Source organism: Poecile atricapillus, chromosome 4 (assembly GCF_030490865.1).
Source record: "Poecile atricapillus isolate bPoeAtr1 chromosome 4, bPoeAtr1.hap1, whole genome shotgun sequence".
NCBI classification, from domain to species: Eukaryota; Metazoa; Chordata; class Aves; order Passeriformes; family Paridae; genus Poecile; species Poecile atricapillus.
In genome coordinates this window covers 64,060,378-64,074,747 of record NC_081252.1, presented here as the reverse complement: position 1 = coordinate 64,074,747, position 14,370 = coordinate 64,060,378, and the positions used below count along the sequence as shown (strand labels likewise).

The following is a 14,370-nucleotide window of genomic DNA, read 5'->3' as shown; positions in this document are numbered from 1 at the left end:
TGGCAGTTAGGATGCTTACGGGCCTCCAGTTTTGGTTCAATTTGTGTTAGATCTGTAGGAAGTAGTGAAAGTTGTATGTAGGAAGAGTTTTTTGACTTGTATGCCATAAGAGTGAGGGGGCTTTTCAGAGAAGTCGCTTTCACCTTCTCTGTTTTGAACCAGTGAAGGAAAAGGATTGAAGAAGGGGCAGAAGTGAGGCCTAGAATAGCTAACACTGGATTAAATACAGCTGATGAGGCAGAGGAATAGATTAAAATTCAGCATTTTCTCCAAGGTACAGGTTAGGAAGTGGGGCTTCGAGATAGTAAGCAACGTAAAGGTTGAGGTGAGACAACAAAAATGACATTGGAAATGGCAATATGAAGCCTTCCTTCTGGTGTCTAGTTTGACTTTTTGACCAAAGTTAGATCTTTAGCGTGGGGGATCCAGTCCCCTGAAGACTTTGGATTTTAACCTTTTCATTTTCAGAACATTTTATTTTAACCCTAACTTTATCAGACTAATTATGATTTACTGCCTTTTAACTTAAATCCCTTTGATATTAGCTGTTAATTTTTTACAACTAAAACTAGTTAGTCTAAGTTTCTAAAGCTGTTTCAGTGGGTTTATGCAGCTTGCAAATGAATTTGAATGGTGGTGTTCCTTAGGTTTGATCTCAGCCATGCTGGCAGCGTACTTGCTGGATGTCCTCTACAGTGGAAGGTTTCAGAGAGCATTGACTTTAAACACAATGAAAATTGAGTTGTAGGTTTCCTCATTGTACTTATATTCAGAATGTGCCAGTCATGTTTACCGAAGCTGTGCAATGAATTGAAAACTGTAATGACTGCAAGTGGCTGGGTAGAATAAGAAATTAATAATGTCAGAAAATCTGATACCATTGTCTTTTTTCTTCATTCCAAATGAAATTTGTTCTTTCAAGTTAGAACTTAACTTCTTATTATCATGCATTTTCAATCTCTAGGAGATAGAAGAACTTAACAGGAAATTGGAGTATGAGATGATGCATAAGGAGTCAGCGCAGCAGCATCTAATGAGTAGGGAGAGGTGGATTCTGGATGGTTTGGGACTCTCAAATGAAGCTGTGGACACGAATGCAGAAAGACATGTGACAGTTTTGTTAAGACAGGCCATGAATAAATGTAAACAATTTATAAACCTGTACCAGAAGAGGTAAGTTCTTTGGTCTCAGGTTTTGCTGTGTTACTGGAGTTCATATGGACCTTAAGATATTCCGGAGAAACAGCAGGAGGCATCTTCTGCTGTGTTGGGGAGGGACCATGCATCTGTGTTTGAACGCTGCCTTCTTGTGCTGTGGCCCAGAGCATAACTAAGGAGTTGGGAATATTGAAATAAGAAGCATGAAATAATAATAACTTAGTAGCATATAAATTGTGCTGTGTGTTGCATGGCAGTCACCATTTTTTTCACAGGGATAGTGGAAAAATAATGATACTGTATATCATTAAGGAGGAAAATAATTTTATTCCTATTACTTTGTCTCCCAAGAAGATAAGGAGGGACTTCAGGGCAACATGATCTGCTGGGGTCAGAGGAAGTAGCTGAGACAATTTAAATTGAATTTCCATCTCCACTGTCATACTGTAGACTGAATTCCCTGGCACACAATTACTTTTGATGAGATGTATAAACTCCTCTTCTATTTCAATTTTTTCTGGCCAGTTTTTAAGTAAAGATATCTGTGACAAATAAAATGACTCTTGGTAAGTATATAGAAATAACTGTCTTGTCATAAAGGCTGACTAGCAAAAATGGGTGATAATTTTCAAAACTGCAGCCCATTTTATTACTTTTATTAGGATTACAGGAGGTAGAAATGTCATTGCCATGTGTATTGCACAGTATTAAAAGCCTAGCACATTTCAAGCTTCATGTAACATCCTCAAAGTGTGCTTTCCATTAGAAAGCATGTTTTCCATAAAACCACCGATATATTAAAAATGGCTGTGATAGTGGTAAGTCTGCTTTAATTCTGAAAAGGCTGGAGCTCTACTCAGTTTAGATGAACAACTTTCCTGCTGCAGAAGTAAAGAGTCAGTAGAACATCAGATAAACCTCTGCAGGAGTGCAAGAGTATTCACAAGCTTGTAACCTCTCAGGGAAGCCTTGAAAGAAACTGCCACTAGGCTTGTCTTGAAAACCTACTGGAAGAAACAAGTTTCACACTTCTGTATATTGCAGGATTTGTACATGATGTCATCATGTTTTGGTCTAGAAAAGAAAAATAATCACCAGCAATGAGGAAGTTAACTGTTTAATATCCTATTTCAGCTGCAAAAAGATCCATAACTTGCCTTAAAGTGTGGTGATGAGATTTAGGGAGGAAAGAGGGAAGAGGATGGGGACAGGTTGAACCACATTGCTTTGGAGTAGTTCCAGATTTGAATTGCGTGCAAGAGCATAGCTTTAGATTCTGCTCTGGTGTTTACTTGGGGGTTCAAGGAAGAAGGGAAAAGCGTTTGGCATCTTTTAGAAGTTAGGCTGCTCACAGCAGATTTGCTGGCAGACAGGTATGTTTCCTGAATGGGTAACCTTCAGATTTTGTTTCCTATGATACAGTCATTGCACCTGGGAAGATTTCAATGTTAATTCTGTCTTTCACTTCAGCTTGAGAGATGAGCAATGGAATTGCGTGGTGCTTGAAGATCTCCTGGAAAATATAGAAACGAATGCATTTTCAGCAATTTATAGTCAGGTAAGCATGAAATTGAACAAAGCTTCCAAGTTTGAATTGCAGTTGTATCTGGATATCAGCTTTTCTTCTATTTTGGGAACCATTAGATGTATTTACTCTCTGGTAGTAGTTGCTACTAGTTTGACTATAGTGTCAGGCACTTCACTTAATTCTGAGCTACTTTCAGCCTTTTGAATTTTACCAAGTTATACTTCTGTTTGTTCATTTACAAATCCTTTCAGGGCTTGTCCTATTGCATTTCATTCTGTGCAGAGCTGAAGTGCCTGAGTTTTTGGTTAACAGACAGATTTACAGTTGGATTTTCATGTATTGAAAAAAGGATTTTGATTAGATTTTGATGAGTGTAAAGAATGATTTGCATTGATTATGTTTCAAAATTAAATGATAGCAGGACTGGTAGTTAAATTTTCTAGTATCATTACTCATACTCGTTTTCAAAATGAGTGTCTTATCTTCAGGTAATTTTCTGTGTGTTGGCTGCTTGTCAGTCCTACAAAGGCCTTAACTATGAAACTCCGGATTGACCCCAGTTTTTATCTGCAGGCTGATCTTGGTTGAGATATGTAGCTAGCATCAAAAAAGACCTGGTGGAGCAGCTTTCTGAGTCCAGGTATCTTGCCTCCCAGAAACAAGTGTGGTCACAGTCCCCTGCATCATGAATTGGGAACTTCAGAGACCACCATGTCAAGGGAGGAGCACTTTAGTCTAAGGATCTCTCAGCTTTTCCTGTCTCTTAGTTTGTTTCTGCTGAATCACTCCAGAGGATCTGTTCCATAACCTTACCAAGCACTGAGGTCAGGCTGGCAGGCATCTGGTTTCCCAGATCCTTCTTCCAGCCCTTCTGGCCTTATGGGTGTCCCGCTTGATAACCTCCAGTCAACTGGCACCCTTCCAGTTGGCCAGGACTGCTGATAAATGATAGAAAATGTTCCAGTGACCACATGGCCAGTTTGCTGAATCCACTTTGGTGGATCCCACCAAATCCCACAGATGTGTGTGAATGAGTAGTATAACAGCTCATTGACCATTTTCCCTTGGATTATGGCGATTTGTCTTCTTCCTGTGATTCTTGTTAAGTTTCTGTGATGCAGATAAGGCAGATGTGAAAGGGCTTCTCAACAGCATGGCATGTATATTGTAAGAGAGGTTAAAATTATTGTTTTGGAGATTACATAAGTATGCAAATAGAGTATGTCATAATTTTCACAGTCCCCTATCCTCTTTGCACCATAGTAGGTGAACAAGGACCCTTAAAAATTGTAAGTCTTGACATGTTGAAGACAGATTGAAAAGCATTGCTGTCACCTCATTGCACTTGAGAAATGGGGTACACTGTTCACCATATACTTGGGATACTGTGCCTTATGTTTTGTTGATAAGATTCCCTGAAGAAATAATTTTATTTGTTTAAATACTCATCAAATATACCATTGGTTTTTTGTATTTGTATTTTTTTTTCATAAAAAGTGTAGCCCAGAGATATCCTACAACATACTTTATTGAAATTCCTTAAAACCTATCCATATTAACCCTTCAAATATATAAAGGTATATAAAGCAAAGCTTTTTTTCAGCAAGAATAATAGTATAAAAACTCCCAACTATAATTCCAAACCTGACTACTCTTAATTCAACTGTAAAGAGGTATATCCTTAGTAGGATATTAACTTACTGATTTATTAAGGCTTATGATGCAGCACAGTTATACTTTTGGATCTGCTTAGCCTGTGAGCTGATGCTGGAAATTTATTTTTAAATTCTTTTTTCCCCTGTTCTCTTGCAATTTATAGAACACATTACATTGACAAATGTTAGGAAACTATAGCTGTCTTATACTCATTCTTTTCTTTAAAGAGAATTTTCCCCTTTAGAGTAGTTTTCAGAGCTGTAGATGACACCCTTTCTGGAAAAAAAAACCAAACCAGGTAAGTTTTACTTGCTGTATTTCATGTTTCCACTTATATCCTTATCAAGGCAGATTGAGGTCAATAAGAGATTTGTTTGAATGATAGTGAGTTCAGGATCATCAGCCTCTGGCTGAGATGTTACTTTTGAATAAACTCATAGCTGTAGCCCCAGGTACACTAACTGCATTTTAGATCCAACATATGATGCAGGCAGACTGGCATATGGAAACAGCACAGGAAACTTGAAACACATCGTGTCTGGAGTTCATTGATTCTTGCATCAGTTGTTTGAATACATACTGCTCAGTCCAAATACTTTTAAAAAAATCTTCTGGTTTTAATCTACCATTCTTTCCTGGTTTTATTTGTCGATGTTCTAGGAATACAGATGAAGCTATTGATAGCACAAGTAGCACTTGTATCCATTTGTTATTGTAGAAAAATGAGTCCCTGACCTTTCTGATATTTTACCAATAATATACCTGAACTATCAAACTTTTGATCTGACCATTCCTGTGTTTGCACACACATTCAATTCTTTCCACTTCTGCAAGCTGGTCTGGGTAGCTGTGAGCATCTGAAAATGGTGCTCAGTGCTGGTGCATGTTCACACACCAGCACTCCCTTTGCTGTATGTGTACCAGGCAGTCCATCTGCCTGATGGGCACCTGTGCCACTTCTGGCATTGTTGACAGCTTTAAGAATTGCTTGATTGTCAGTTCTGCTATGCTAGAAAAGTATTAAGGTTTGCCTCTCAGTCCAAGTTATACTTGGTGCAGAAAGGTGAGGGTCAAAGAAAAGAACATTTTAAAGAGGAAACTGCTACAGAAGAAAGCAGCACTAAAGTCATGATGTACGTCCATAATAAATAACTGGTTTAAAGGTCCTGAGAACATTTAGCCAGAAGGAGAAGAATAGGTCTCAGAGATCTGTCATGCTTATTCTCCCTTAATGTTGCATTTTGTAAGTTTCTAGAAGAGCAGTTTTTAAAGACCAGAAATACAATACAGTACTGTAGAAATTAGACTTAGGTGTCTGTATTAAGATTAAACTGTTATTAGCATTCCCCTCCAAAGAAGAATCAAATAATTTCTTTCACTAAGTAGCCTGAGCAAACATCTTTTTCATGTTCAACTTTGGTGTCTGGTCAGGCTGAAAATATTTTAAGAACTGTACCGATTCACTAATGTCTCATCAGTTTTAGGATTTTGTCTTATTAATTCTGTGTGATCTCAGTGGTTTCCATAGAAAATCTATAATAAAACTGAAGAGGCCAGAAAACTTTGGAAAGCGACTAGTTTTCTTACCTTTTGGAGAGAATGCTCTGCTTGAAGGACGGGAAAAGGAGGTTGATTTATTTCTTTATTTTGTGTGGCTGTCTAAATTTGGTTTAAGACTGCCTTGCTGGTGATGCTTTGTTTATTTCAAAGAAGATGATTCAGTTAATCCAGGGATCTCCTAGGTGAATTCACTCCTCTGAAAAGTTGTCATGCAGAAAAAGAGGCAGACACTTGCTGTGACTTTTTGAAACCACTGTGGACAAAGAACCTGGCTGTCTTCCTGCATGGTGGGACCTTGTGGGGTTTTATGTGACACAGGCTTTGTAATCATCTCCTCCATCAACACTTAGAGGAGGGTGTGCAGAGTGGTGATAACTCAGCTGTCATGAGTTATCATGTTTGGCATGTCTTACCTTACTTCAGCTACCTGAGTTACATGTATGGCTTGAATAGAAAGCAATAGCTTTTTTTCCTGACATTTTTGGAGACAATTAACTTGCTATCCACTGCCTTACTCTTTTCTTTCCACATAGTTCTCAATATATTGTAGACTTTTCATATTTGATACACATGAGAGGTCTGCAGGAACATCCTGGGGACATTGTATATATATCAACAGAGCAGAAAATAGCAATGGGATTTGAGTGTTTGGAGTGGGACAGGAAATGGGGCTGGCTGAGTGTCTATGGAGCAACTAAATTTTAACTCAGTCTATTTGAACATTATGTGAATATGCTTTACTACTGACCTTTGGGCAAAAATGGGCAGGATGTTTGGAAATAAAAAAATACTACCAAAAGAAAGGCAGGTGTTTTCCTTCACCTCTTAACAAGTGTTACAAGCTGTTCTCTGAGCTTATCACAGAATCTGCTGTTAAGAGAAACTGAACAATGAAGTGATCAACCATGACAGTGTGTAAAGTTTTGTGAGGCTATTTTTTCTTCCGTAATTTTACAGACCAAAGAATGACATGTTGCTTCCTTGCTGTCTTGAAAGGATTTCCTTATAGGAAAAAATAGGAATATTAGGAAAATAATAAAGAAAAATAGGAAAATTTCCTTATAGGAGTAGAATCCATAAATATACTTGAGATTTTTTAGACCAAAGGGCATCAACTACATTCCCTAAGCAAATATGCCAAGATCAACTAGTTATTTAGCATTTGCATTGCCAAAATCACAAATTAAATGGGCAACCATGATATACATGGGCCACTGTAGGTTGAAACAGTGAACATGGAAGTATAACCACTTGGTACCAAAATTATCACTACTAAAATAATCTTCAGTAACATTTTTTTTGTTTCCATAATGACTATTTATTTAATAACAGTAATTAAGATTGGCTAACATTTCTTTTAATGCTAAATTTATCTGTCTTCTACTCATTTAATCCTCTAGGAGCTCCGTCTGGCAGGTTATTTAGCTAAACTGACGAGGGTGCCAATGGGGGTGTTGCACAGGGTCCTGAACTTGTTGCTGCCCTCCAGCTCACAAAGTGAGGTTCTTTCTGTCCTTGATTCCATCAGTGAATATTCAGATGGTGGTGTTGAAAGTGACAGTAATGCAGATGAGTCTGGCAGCTGTAAGAAAAGGTAGGTGTGATGTTTTCTGGTAGACCACTGCAAGACAAGATTGTTGCTTTATGTGTATATGTATGTGCTGGACAATGAGATCGACAGCTTTAGAAAAAAATCACTGGTGCATAAGTTTCCTTTTGAACTATTTTTCTGGGTAAAAATACTTCAAAATGGTTTACTTTATTTTGTGAAATATTTTAACTATAATAAATTGATTCATACAAAGTTTAAAAATTTTTATAAGTTCATTAATTAAACAGTTATTTCATGGATTTATAAATCCTGTTCTGATAATTTTCTTTCTGTTGCTTGAATTGGAGTTTCTTAAAATATTTTCCTTCCACTTTTTTTTTTTAATAGCGTTCTTAACACACTGGGTTTTAGGTGTCTATAGCACTCAAACATGTAAAGGAGATCATCCTTCCTCACAGTGGAAGTTGCAGCCTTGCAGAAGTCTGTCACTTTGTAGTACTGAAGTTCCAAGTGGCCATTGTGTTTCCCTTTTCTCACAGAGACTCTCAAGGCCTTCATCACTACCCTTTAGCCCCATTAACATGAGCTGAAATCTGTGCAGTAAGACCAAGGGATGCTCCCAGACCTGCTCTCCCAGCTCCCTGCCATGACTTGGGAAGGAGACAGAAGCAGATGTTGTGGCACTGAGCCCAGTTGTTGGCAGATGGGGATTGTCAAGAAACAGATAAGAGTCCTTGGTACCATGCCCTGAGGTGTGATCATGGCTGGTTTAAATGATTTGTGGCAGGGCAGCAAAACTACTTGAACACTCTTACTGACTGCATTTGTGGTATTGCTGTCATGGGTTTGGTAGCTAAAGTCAGAGAGGGAATAAAAATGTGTATGTTTGGGGATTTGCTGCTAGGAATTTTTCTTTCCTGCTCCCTCAGGAAGAGCCAAGAGTTGTGGCAAGCACTGGAGAACAAAATAAGGCAAGATCTGATAAACAGAAGTTTAGAAAAGATCCCTTCTCTAAACAAGAGAAAAAACAGGTAAGGAGAAAGCCAGAACAAGCATACCTGCGTTTTTTTTGTTTATAGTTTATTTAATGTCCCAAGATTCTTCTTAGAGCTGTTAGAAATCAGAAAATTAGTTCGTAAGTATGCATTTTCTAACACTGTTCTATTTAGTGCTTGTGTTTCCTACAACATATGTACACATAAAAAACAGTGTAGTAAATACCTAAAAAGGTTTTTCTGTACATATCCACAAAATTCTCACATTTTCCACATACATTGCTCATCTTCCCTATATTTATGTATTATAAGGTTACCTTTCCTTGTGCAATTTTGTATCTCAGAAAATGATACGTGAATTATTGGGGATTAGAATAAAAACTACAATTCTTTCTGTTGAAATAGGAATTTCTTTAGCTTCCAAAGTCACCACTTCTGTGGCAAGGTGTGGTATAGGAAGGTATGCATTTTTTTGCCTCCATTTTCACTTTTCAACTCAATTTTTTTCATTAATGTAGCTTGATAAAGAAGAAGCAACTTGCTCTCTTGGAGAAAGCAGCATTCATTCATCTGGGATGTTCACCTGCACATCCTCCTCCGGAACAGCCTGATCCACCTGTTTCTCTGAACTCTGCAACTGCTGAAGCCATAGAGCTGTTAGACACAGGGGAGAAGATATTTTTGTTCCGTGAGCCAAGTGATCCAATACTTGCTTTGCATAATTTTCCAAGAAAAAAGAAAAAGAACTTTCTTAATTCTAAAAAGGCTGCTCGTGCAAACATGGGCTCATAAGAGCAATTTTCATTTAAAGTATCAATTAGGGAAGAGGAAGTTAGTAAACTTATGAGGAAGAATGAAGTGTACGGTTCAAATAACACATGTGTTTTAATCTGATTTGTCTGATATTGGAAGCAGATGTAATTTTGGAATGGCACAATTAGTGATGTGCATCTTGCATTTTTTATTTCTTGTCAGTGCTTTGTTTCCCTAGTTGAAATATGGGTGTACTATGATGCACATTCTGGCAGGCAGGACTCTGTGTTCCTTCACTACATTTTGGTCATTTTTGCACTGATTTTACCATAGCTGTATTTTCATAATTTATACAGAAAGGTTATTTATTGTATATAGTAGGTACTGATTTACTATTCTTGTATTTATATTTTTGTGGTAAGCTGCAATATAGCAGATGACACGAAGAGATGAAATGGATGAACCACATGTCCTCTGTTCTCTGATTTTATGTTATCTTCGTTAGTTTACTGTTTAACATTTTGTTCCTAATAGGCTTTGCATGTTAATTCTGCAGTTTGTGTTCTACAGTGACAGCTGGTAGGCCAGATCTTCAGCATATACTTGTGTACTTGGCCTTTCATCCTGCAGTAACTTCAGCATTTCGCTGTTTCTAAACTTAAATCAGTTGAACTGTGAGTGTGGCTACAGTTCCAAACTGTTAAATATTTACAACCTGTTGCAGTTTTTTTCTTGGCGAACAGTGTCATCACATTTGCTCAGTAGAAAAGTGAAAAATGGAAATGGGCATGTAATGCCTTCAGAAGCTCTTTTGATTGCATTTTTTGCCAATTTTCACAATTTTAGGTATTTCTGAAGTTCTTATTCCTGAATTTCTCTAAAGTGATGAGACTATAATATTACACTTCAAAAAGAGTTAATTTTTAAGCCCATCTAGTTGACTCAAAGAACCCTATAAAAATGAATTTTAAAAAGAGGAACAGGAAAAAGCTAATTAAAATAACAATATGTATTTGTTAATATATTATTCAAGCCTGTTTTGAAGGAGTTGTAACTGTATTTGAATGCTGTGCTCTGAGGCCACTGTGATCATATATTTTGCATTTTTTCATGTACAGATTTTCTATGCTTTTTTATAGGGTGCCATATTATTTTAAAATTAAAATGCTACAATATATGTGCATGTGCAGTGGGTATTTTTTCCCTCACTTCTTTGACAAGTTTAAATATTCATCCCACAGTAAACAACAATTAGTGTTTGCTGTTACTGCTAGCATTAGAAAATGTATGCAGTAATTAGATTGACAATCCTTATTATTATTTGATTGCATTCTTCAGTCATTTCATGGAAATATTTGCTGTCACAGAAAGAGGAGTCTGCCAGGGTTGTGGGAGTTCAGTTGCTGTTTTAACTGTCTGGTATTTCATCCCTAAGACAGGGGTGGGTGAAGAGAAGGGTCTGTCCTGCCTTGGAGTTGGCCAGAGCTGTATAGGAGGAGCCTCAAGTGTTTCAGAAAGAGGCAAGAGAGCAATTGCCCCTAGGCAAGAAAGTAATTGGAAAAGTTGGACAGCTCATGGCTGCAAGGAGCACTTGAAAGCTGAGGTACCTTCTTGAATGTCAGTCCCTTCCAGGATTTCTTTGCAAGCCCAGACTCTTCACTACTACAGTATAAGAGGGTAATGACAGTAACTCATCATGGGTAAGACATGGAGGCCAATAGCTCTAATTGGGTACACTAATAAAATGCAATATCTGAATATTGATTACAATAGCAATTTTTTATCCTTAATAGGTAATCTCTGTGTCTGGCTGATTTGTAACTCTGTCACACCTCTTCACAAATTTGAAGTGGTTCAGTGATTGTAACTATTCTAGCAGGAAAAGTTACTCCCTGCTATGAGTCACTCTTCTATCAAGCAATACATATTCAAAGAAACGTCCAGATCTTAACATCTCTTGTGCCTTGTGAAAGAAGTACTAAATAGGAAATAGCCTGCTTCAGTAAAGTTGACTTAAATTCAGCTTTGAGTTGCTCAGAGGACAGAGGACCAGCTGTAGATTCTGCAGATTTGTGTGTGTGCCATAGGTATTATGGTTCTTATTTCACAGCTGAAGTCTCTCAAGCCATTCAAATTCATCCCATTTGGCTTCACAGTCATCAACACAGGAGGTTGTATAAGGCCAAGTTCTTCAGTATTTGGAATGTTGTCCAAATCCGTTGTGTTCCCGTGGAAGTTCATTGCTTCTCCTGTTGCCCTTGACAGTTCCCTGTGTACTCCCATCTCCAATGCACTGCTGTCTTCCCTCAGTATGAAGCCATTGGACAAGGAGCCAAAACATACAAAGAACAAGCAAAAGTAACTATCTTTGGACAATGATGCTTTAATCCATACAATAAATAACAACTTAATGGCAATGGTAAATTTTATTGCAGAAATTATTCTCCATACTGGACTAATAAACTGTAGCTTTTTAATGTTTTTTCGACATGTACTTCAGTAATGTTAGCTTGCAGCTAACAGCCCTTGTACTCAGGTTTCAGGATTTTCAGGAGGCTTAGTTATACATAGGCTCCACAGCATTATCAACAACCCATCTTTCTTGCTGTATTTTTGGCTTTGGATATCTGGATACTGGATCAGCATGCCATACATATTCCTTACTCTGTCAAGCTTTTAAATAAAATACTACATTTTGAAGGTTGGTGGTTTTTTTAATAAAATGGATCCCACATGATGCAAAATATTTTAGGGAAGATGTACTAAAGTCCCCTGCAGTGATTGAGGTGAAAATGCTTCTGTGAAACAAATGGGTTGAGATTATTGATCATAAATTTATATTTCATTTCTTTAACCTTGCTATTGTGTATTAATTTATTATGAAGTAGAATACAGATGCTAAGCCTAATGAAAAATAATTCATACCAAGAGTGAGTAACTGGATGTTCTGGGAGAGGCTATCTGTGTCAAAGTCAATCTGTTGTAAACAAAAGTGAGAATACCTATATGGACCTGGCACTTCACTACAGAAAAATGTAAAAATGGAAGTAAAAGGATTGGTGGAAATAATTGTTATGTTTAATAGGTATCTCTTACTCTTCACTGATTACTGTAACTGTTTTTAAAGTGATAATGTCTCTTTAATAAGGTCAGTTCTGCAAAATACTTGTCTGCCTTATTTGAACCTGGGGAACTCATGCTGATTTCTTTCATTAGCTGGTATTTACCCAGCTGCTATTTTAACACCTTCATTTCTTCTGGGGAATGTTAAGTTTTTATGCTGTTACCTTTGTACAACCCAGTGCCAATAATTACACTGCCTTTTGTCAACAGCTCCAGCTTCCCAAGAGACTGACAGTGGGATTTTCAAAGCATCAAATTCCAGGTTCACTCATCTGTTGCCCCCTGCTGTGCTTATGCAGCCTTAGGTGTACCAGCAAAAAGCTTATTTTCCTTGCTGAGTTATAAAGCTGTATTGTCACAGGCTGTTGAGAGCTGTGTGGGTTCATATGAAAAGCAATACTTGCAAGTGATGAACATTATCCTCCTAGCTGAGTGCTCCAGGTAGGATCTAGCCTTTTCCACATTCTGTTTCGCCACTCAAGATCTCTTGTAAAAATGACTGGCAAAAGCCACCAGCTCAGGTCTTTAGTACTGTTGTTCTACTTATTTTCTTGTTATTCACAGGGAATAAGGCAGGGAAAGTCAGTCAGATGCCACACTTGTGAAAGACTATATATACAGTGGGCTCAATGTTGGCAACTGTGACCTAAATTTAATTTTAATCTCATTAATATATTTAATGAGAACTGGTAATGTCCACCTTTGTATTTGAGTGGTCTTGTTATCTAAAACCACTAGTTAGTTTTCTCACCTCAGCTGTATCCAGAAGCTTGAGTCACACTGACCAAAAGCAATTTGTTTTCTCCAAGGTTCACAGATGCCTCTGGAAAGCAGAAGACATACATTTGCAGGGAAGTGAATTTTGAAAAGGTCAGCTTCTTTGGAGCATCTTCTTCAATCATTCCAGAGAAGCTACCTCAGAAAAGAGGCTGTGTACTTGCAACCATTTTTGTTTGAAAAAAGATGACTGAGTAAGAAAATAAAGCCTGGAAGTGGCAGGTATCATTCCAAGCCAAAATAGCACTCAGAATCTGAGGGCAGAACTTGGTAAATTTAATCATTGCTGATAGAATTCAGTCCTTGATACTGTGTAGTTGAGAATGACAGCTGGTTACAAGAGGTGAACGGTTTTATAGTTACTCAGTTGATCAAAGATGCAGTGTTTCAGAAGAAGTAAAATATTTTTCAGGAGTATGAGCTGAAAGGCCATTATAAAATACCTTCAGTGGATAGATGTGCAATGTCTGTACTAAATGGGATAAATGTATAATTGTTTGTCATATTTTTCCAATATATTGTTGTTCTGCTTATGGCTTGACCATCACTAGTAATTAAATCTTGTCACATTTGCCAATAGATTTTTATTCATTTGCTGTTGACTGCTAGTAATTCATCACTCTAAAATTACCATTTTGGTCCTTGCATTATCCTTTCCTAAACCTCTCTTTTTTTGCAGGAGAATGAATACGTTAGAGATCGTGATGTTCCCTGATGATTCAAACCCACATGAATCCCCACTTTTTTTTATTTTTTTCATTTGTTTTCTCTTTAGTTATGTGGTTAGATGATAGTTTAATAAACACTAGGTAGCTTTGTCACTACCTGAAATACTGGTGGGCAGATCTGGGGTACTGTACTTTGCTTTTCTGCATGCAATTTTCAAAACCAAATGTATTTGTCCACGTTTAAAAAAAAAAAAAATCTAATAAACCCCAAATAAACTGCAGAATCTATCAATATGACTTATGTGGCTTTATAAAGAGATAAAAGCCTTTGAACAAGTTCTAGAATAATGTATCTGTCTTTTCAGAGAGAAGAGGAAAAGCTGCATCTAACCAATTTGATTCAGTGTAGATTCACAATTCTTTTTACTAACTGTTCACCTTATTTATGTAACAAACCAGCATGCTCTTAACATGAATGTCTTTTTGAAGGGATGTAGTACTTTCTGTAGAATATATTCCTGGTTGCATAGATAGTGGAAAAAATGAAGTGCTGGGTTCCATGGACTGGTTTCAGTCCATGGACATGTCTGGGTTTCAGAG

The 14,370-nt window shown here is 37.3% G+C and overlaps 1 protein-coding gene across 2 annotated transcripts in view; it reads left to right on the top strand.

Moving 5' to 3' along the window:
- EVC2 (EvC ciliary complex subunit 2) overlaps positions 1–13,671 on the top strand; it is a 68,157-nt gene extending 54,486 nt beyond the window's left edge. For both annotated transcript variants that reach the window (XM_058838564.1, XM_058838563.1), the window contains exons 18-22: positions 965–1,173; positions 2,629–2,716; positions 7,303–7,496; positions 8,384–8,485; positions 8,968–13,671. In XM_058838564.1, the coding sequence (XP_058694547.1) occupies positions 965–1,173; positions 2,629–2,716; positions 7,303–7,496; positions 8,384–8,485; positions 8,968–9,241 (867 nt within the window). In that variant the 3' untranslated portion in view covers positions 9,242–13,671. The remainder of the gene's footprint in view (positions 1–964; positions 1,174–2,628; positions 2,717–7,302; positions 7,497–8,383; positions 8,486–8,967) is intronic.
- Positions 13,672–14,370: the final 699 nt, after the last annotated feature.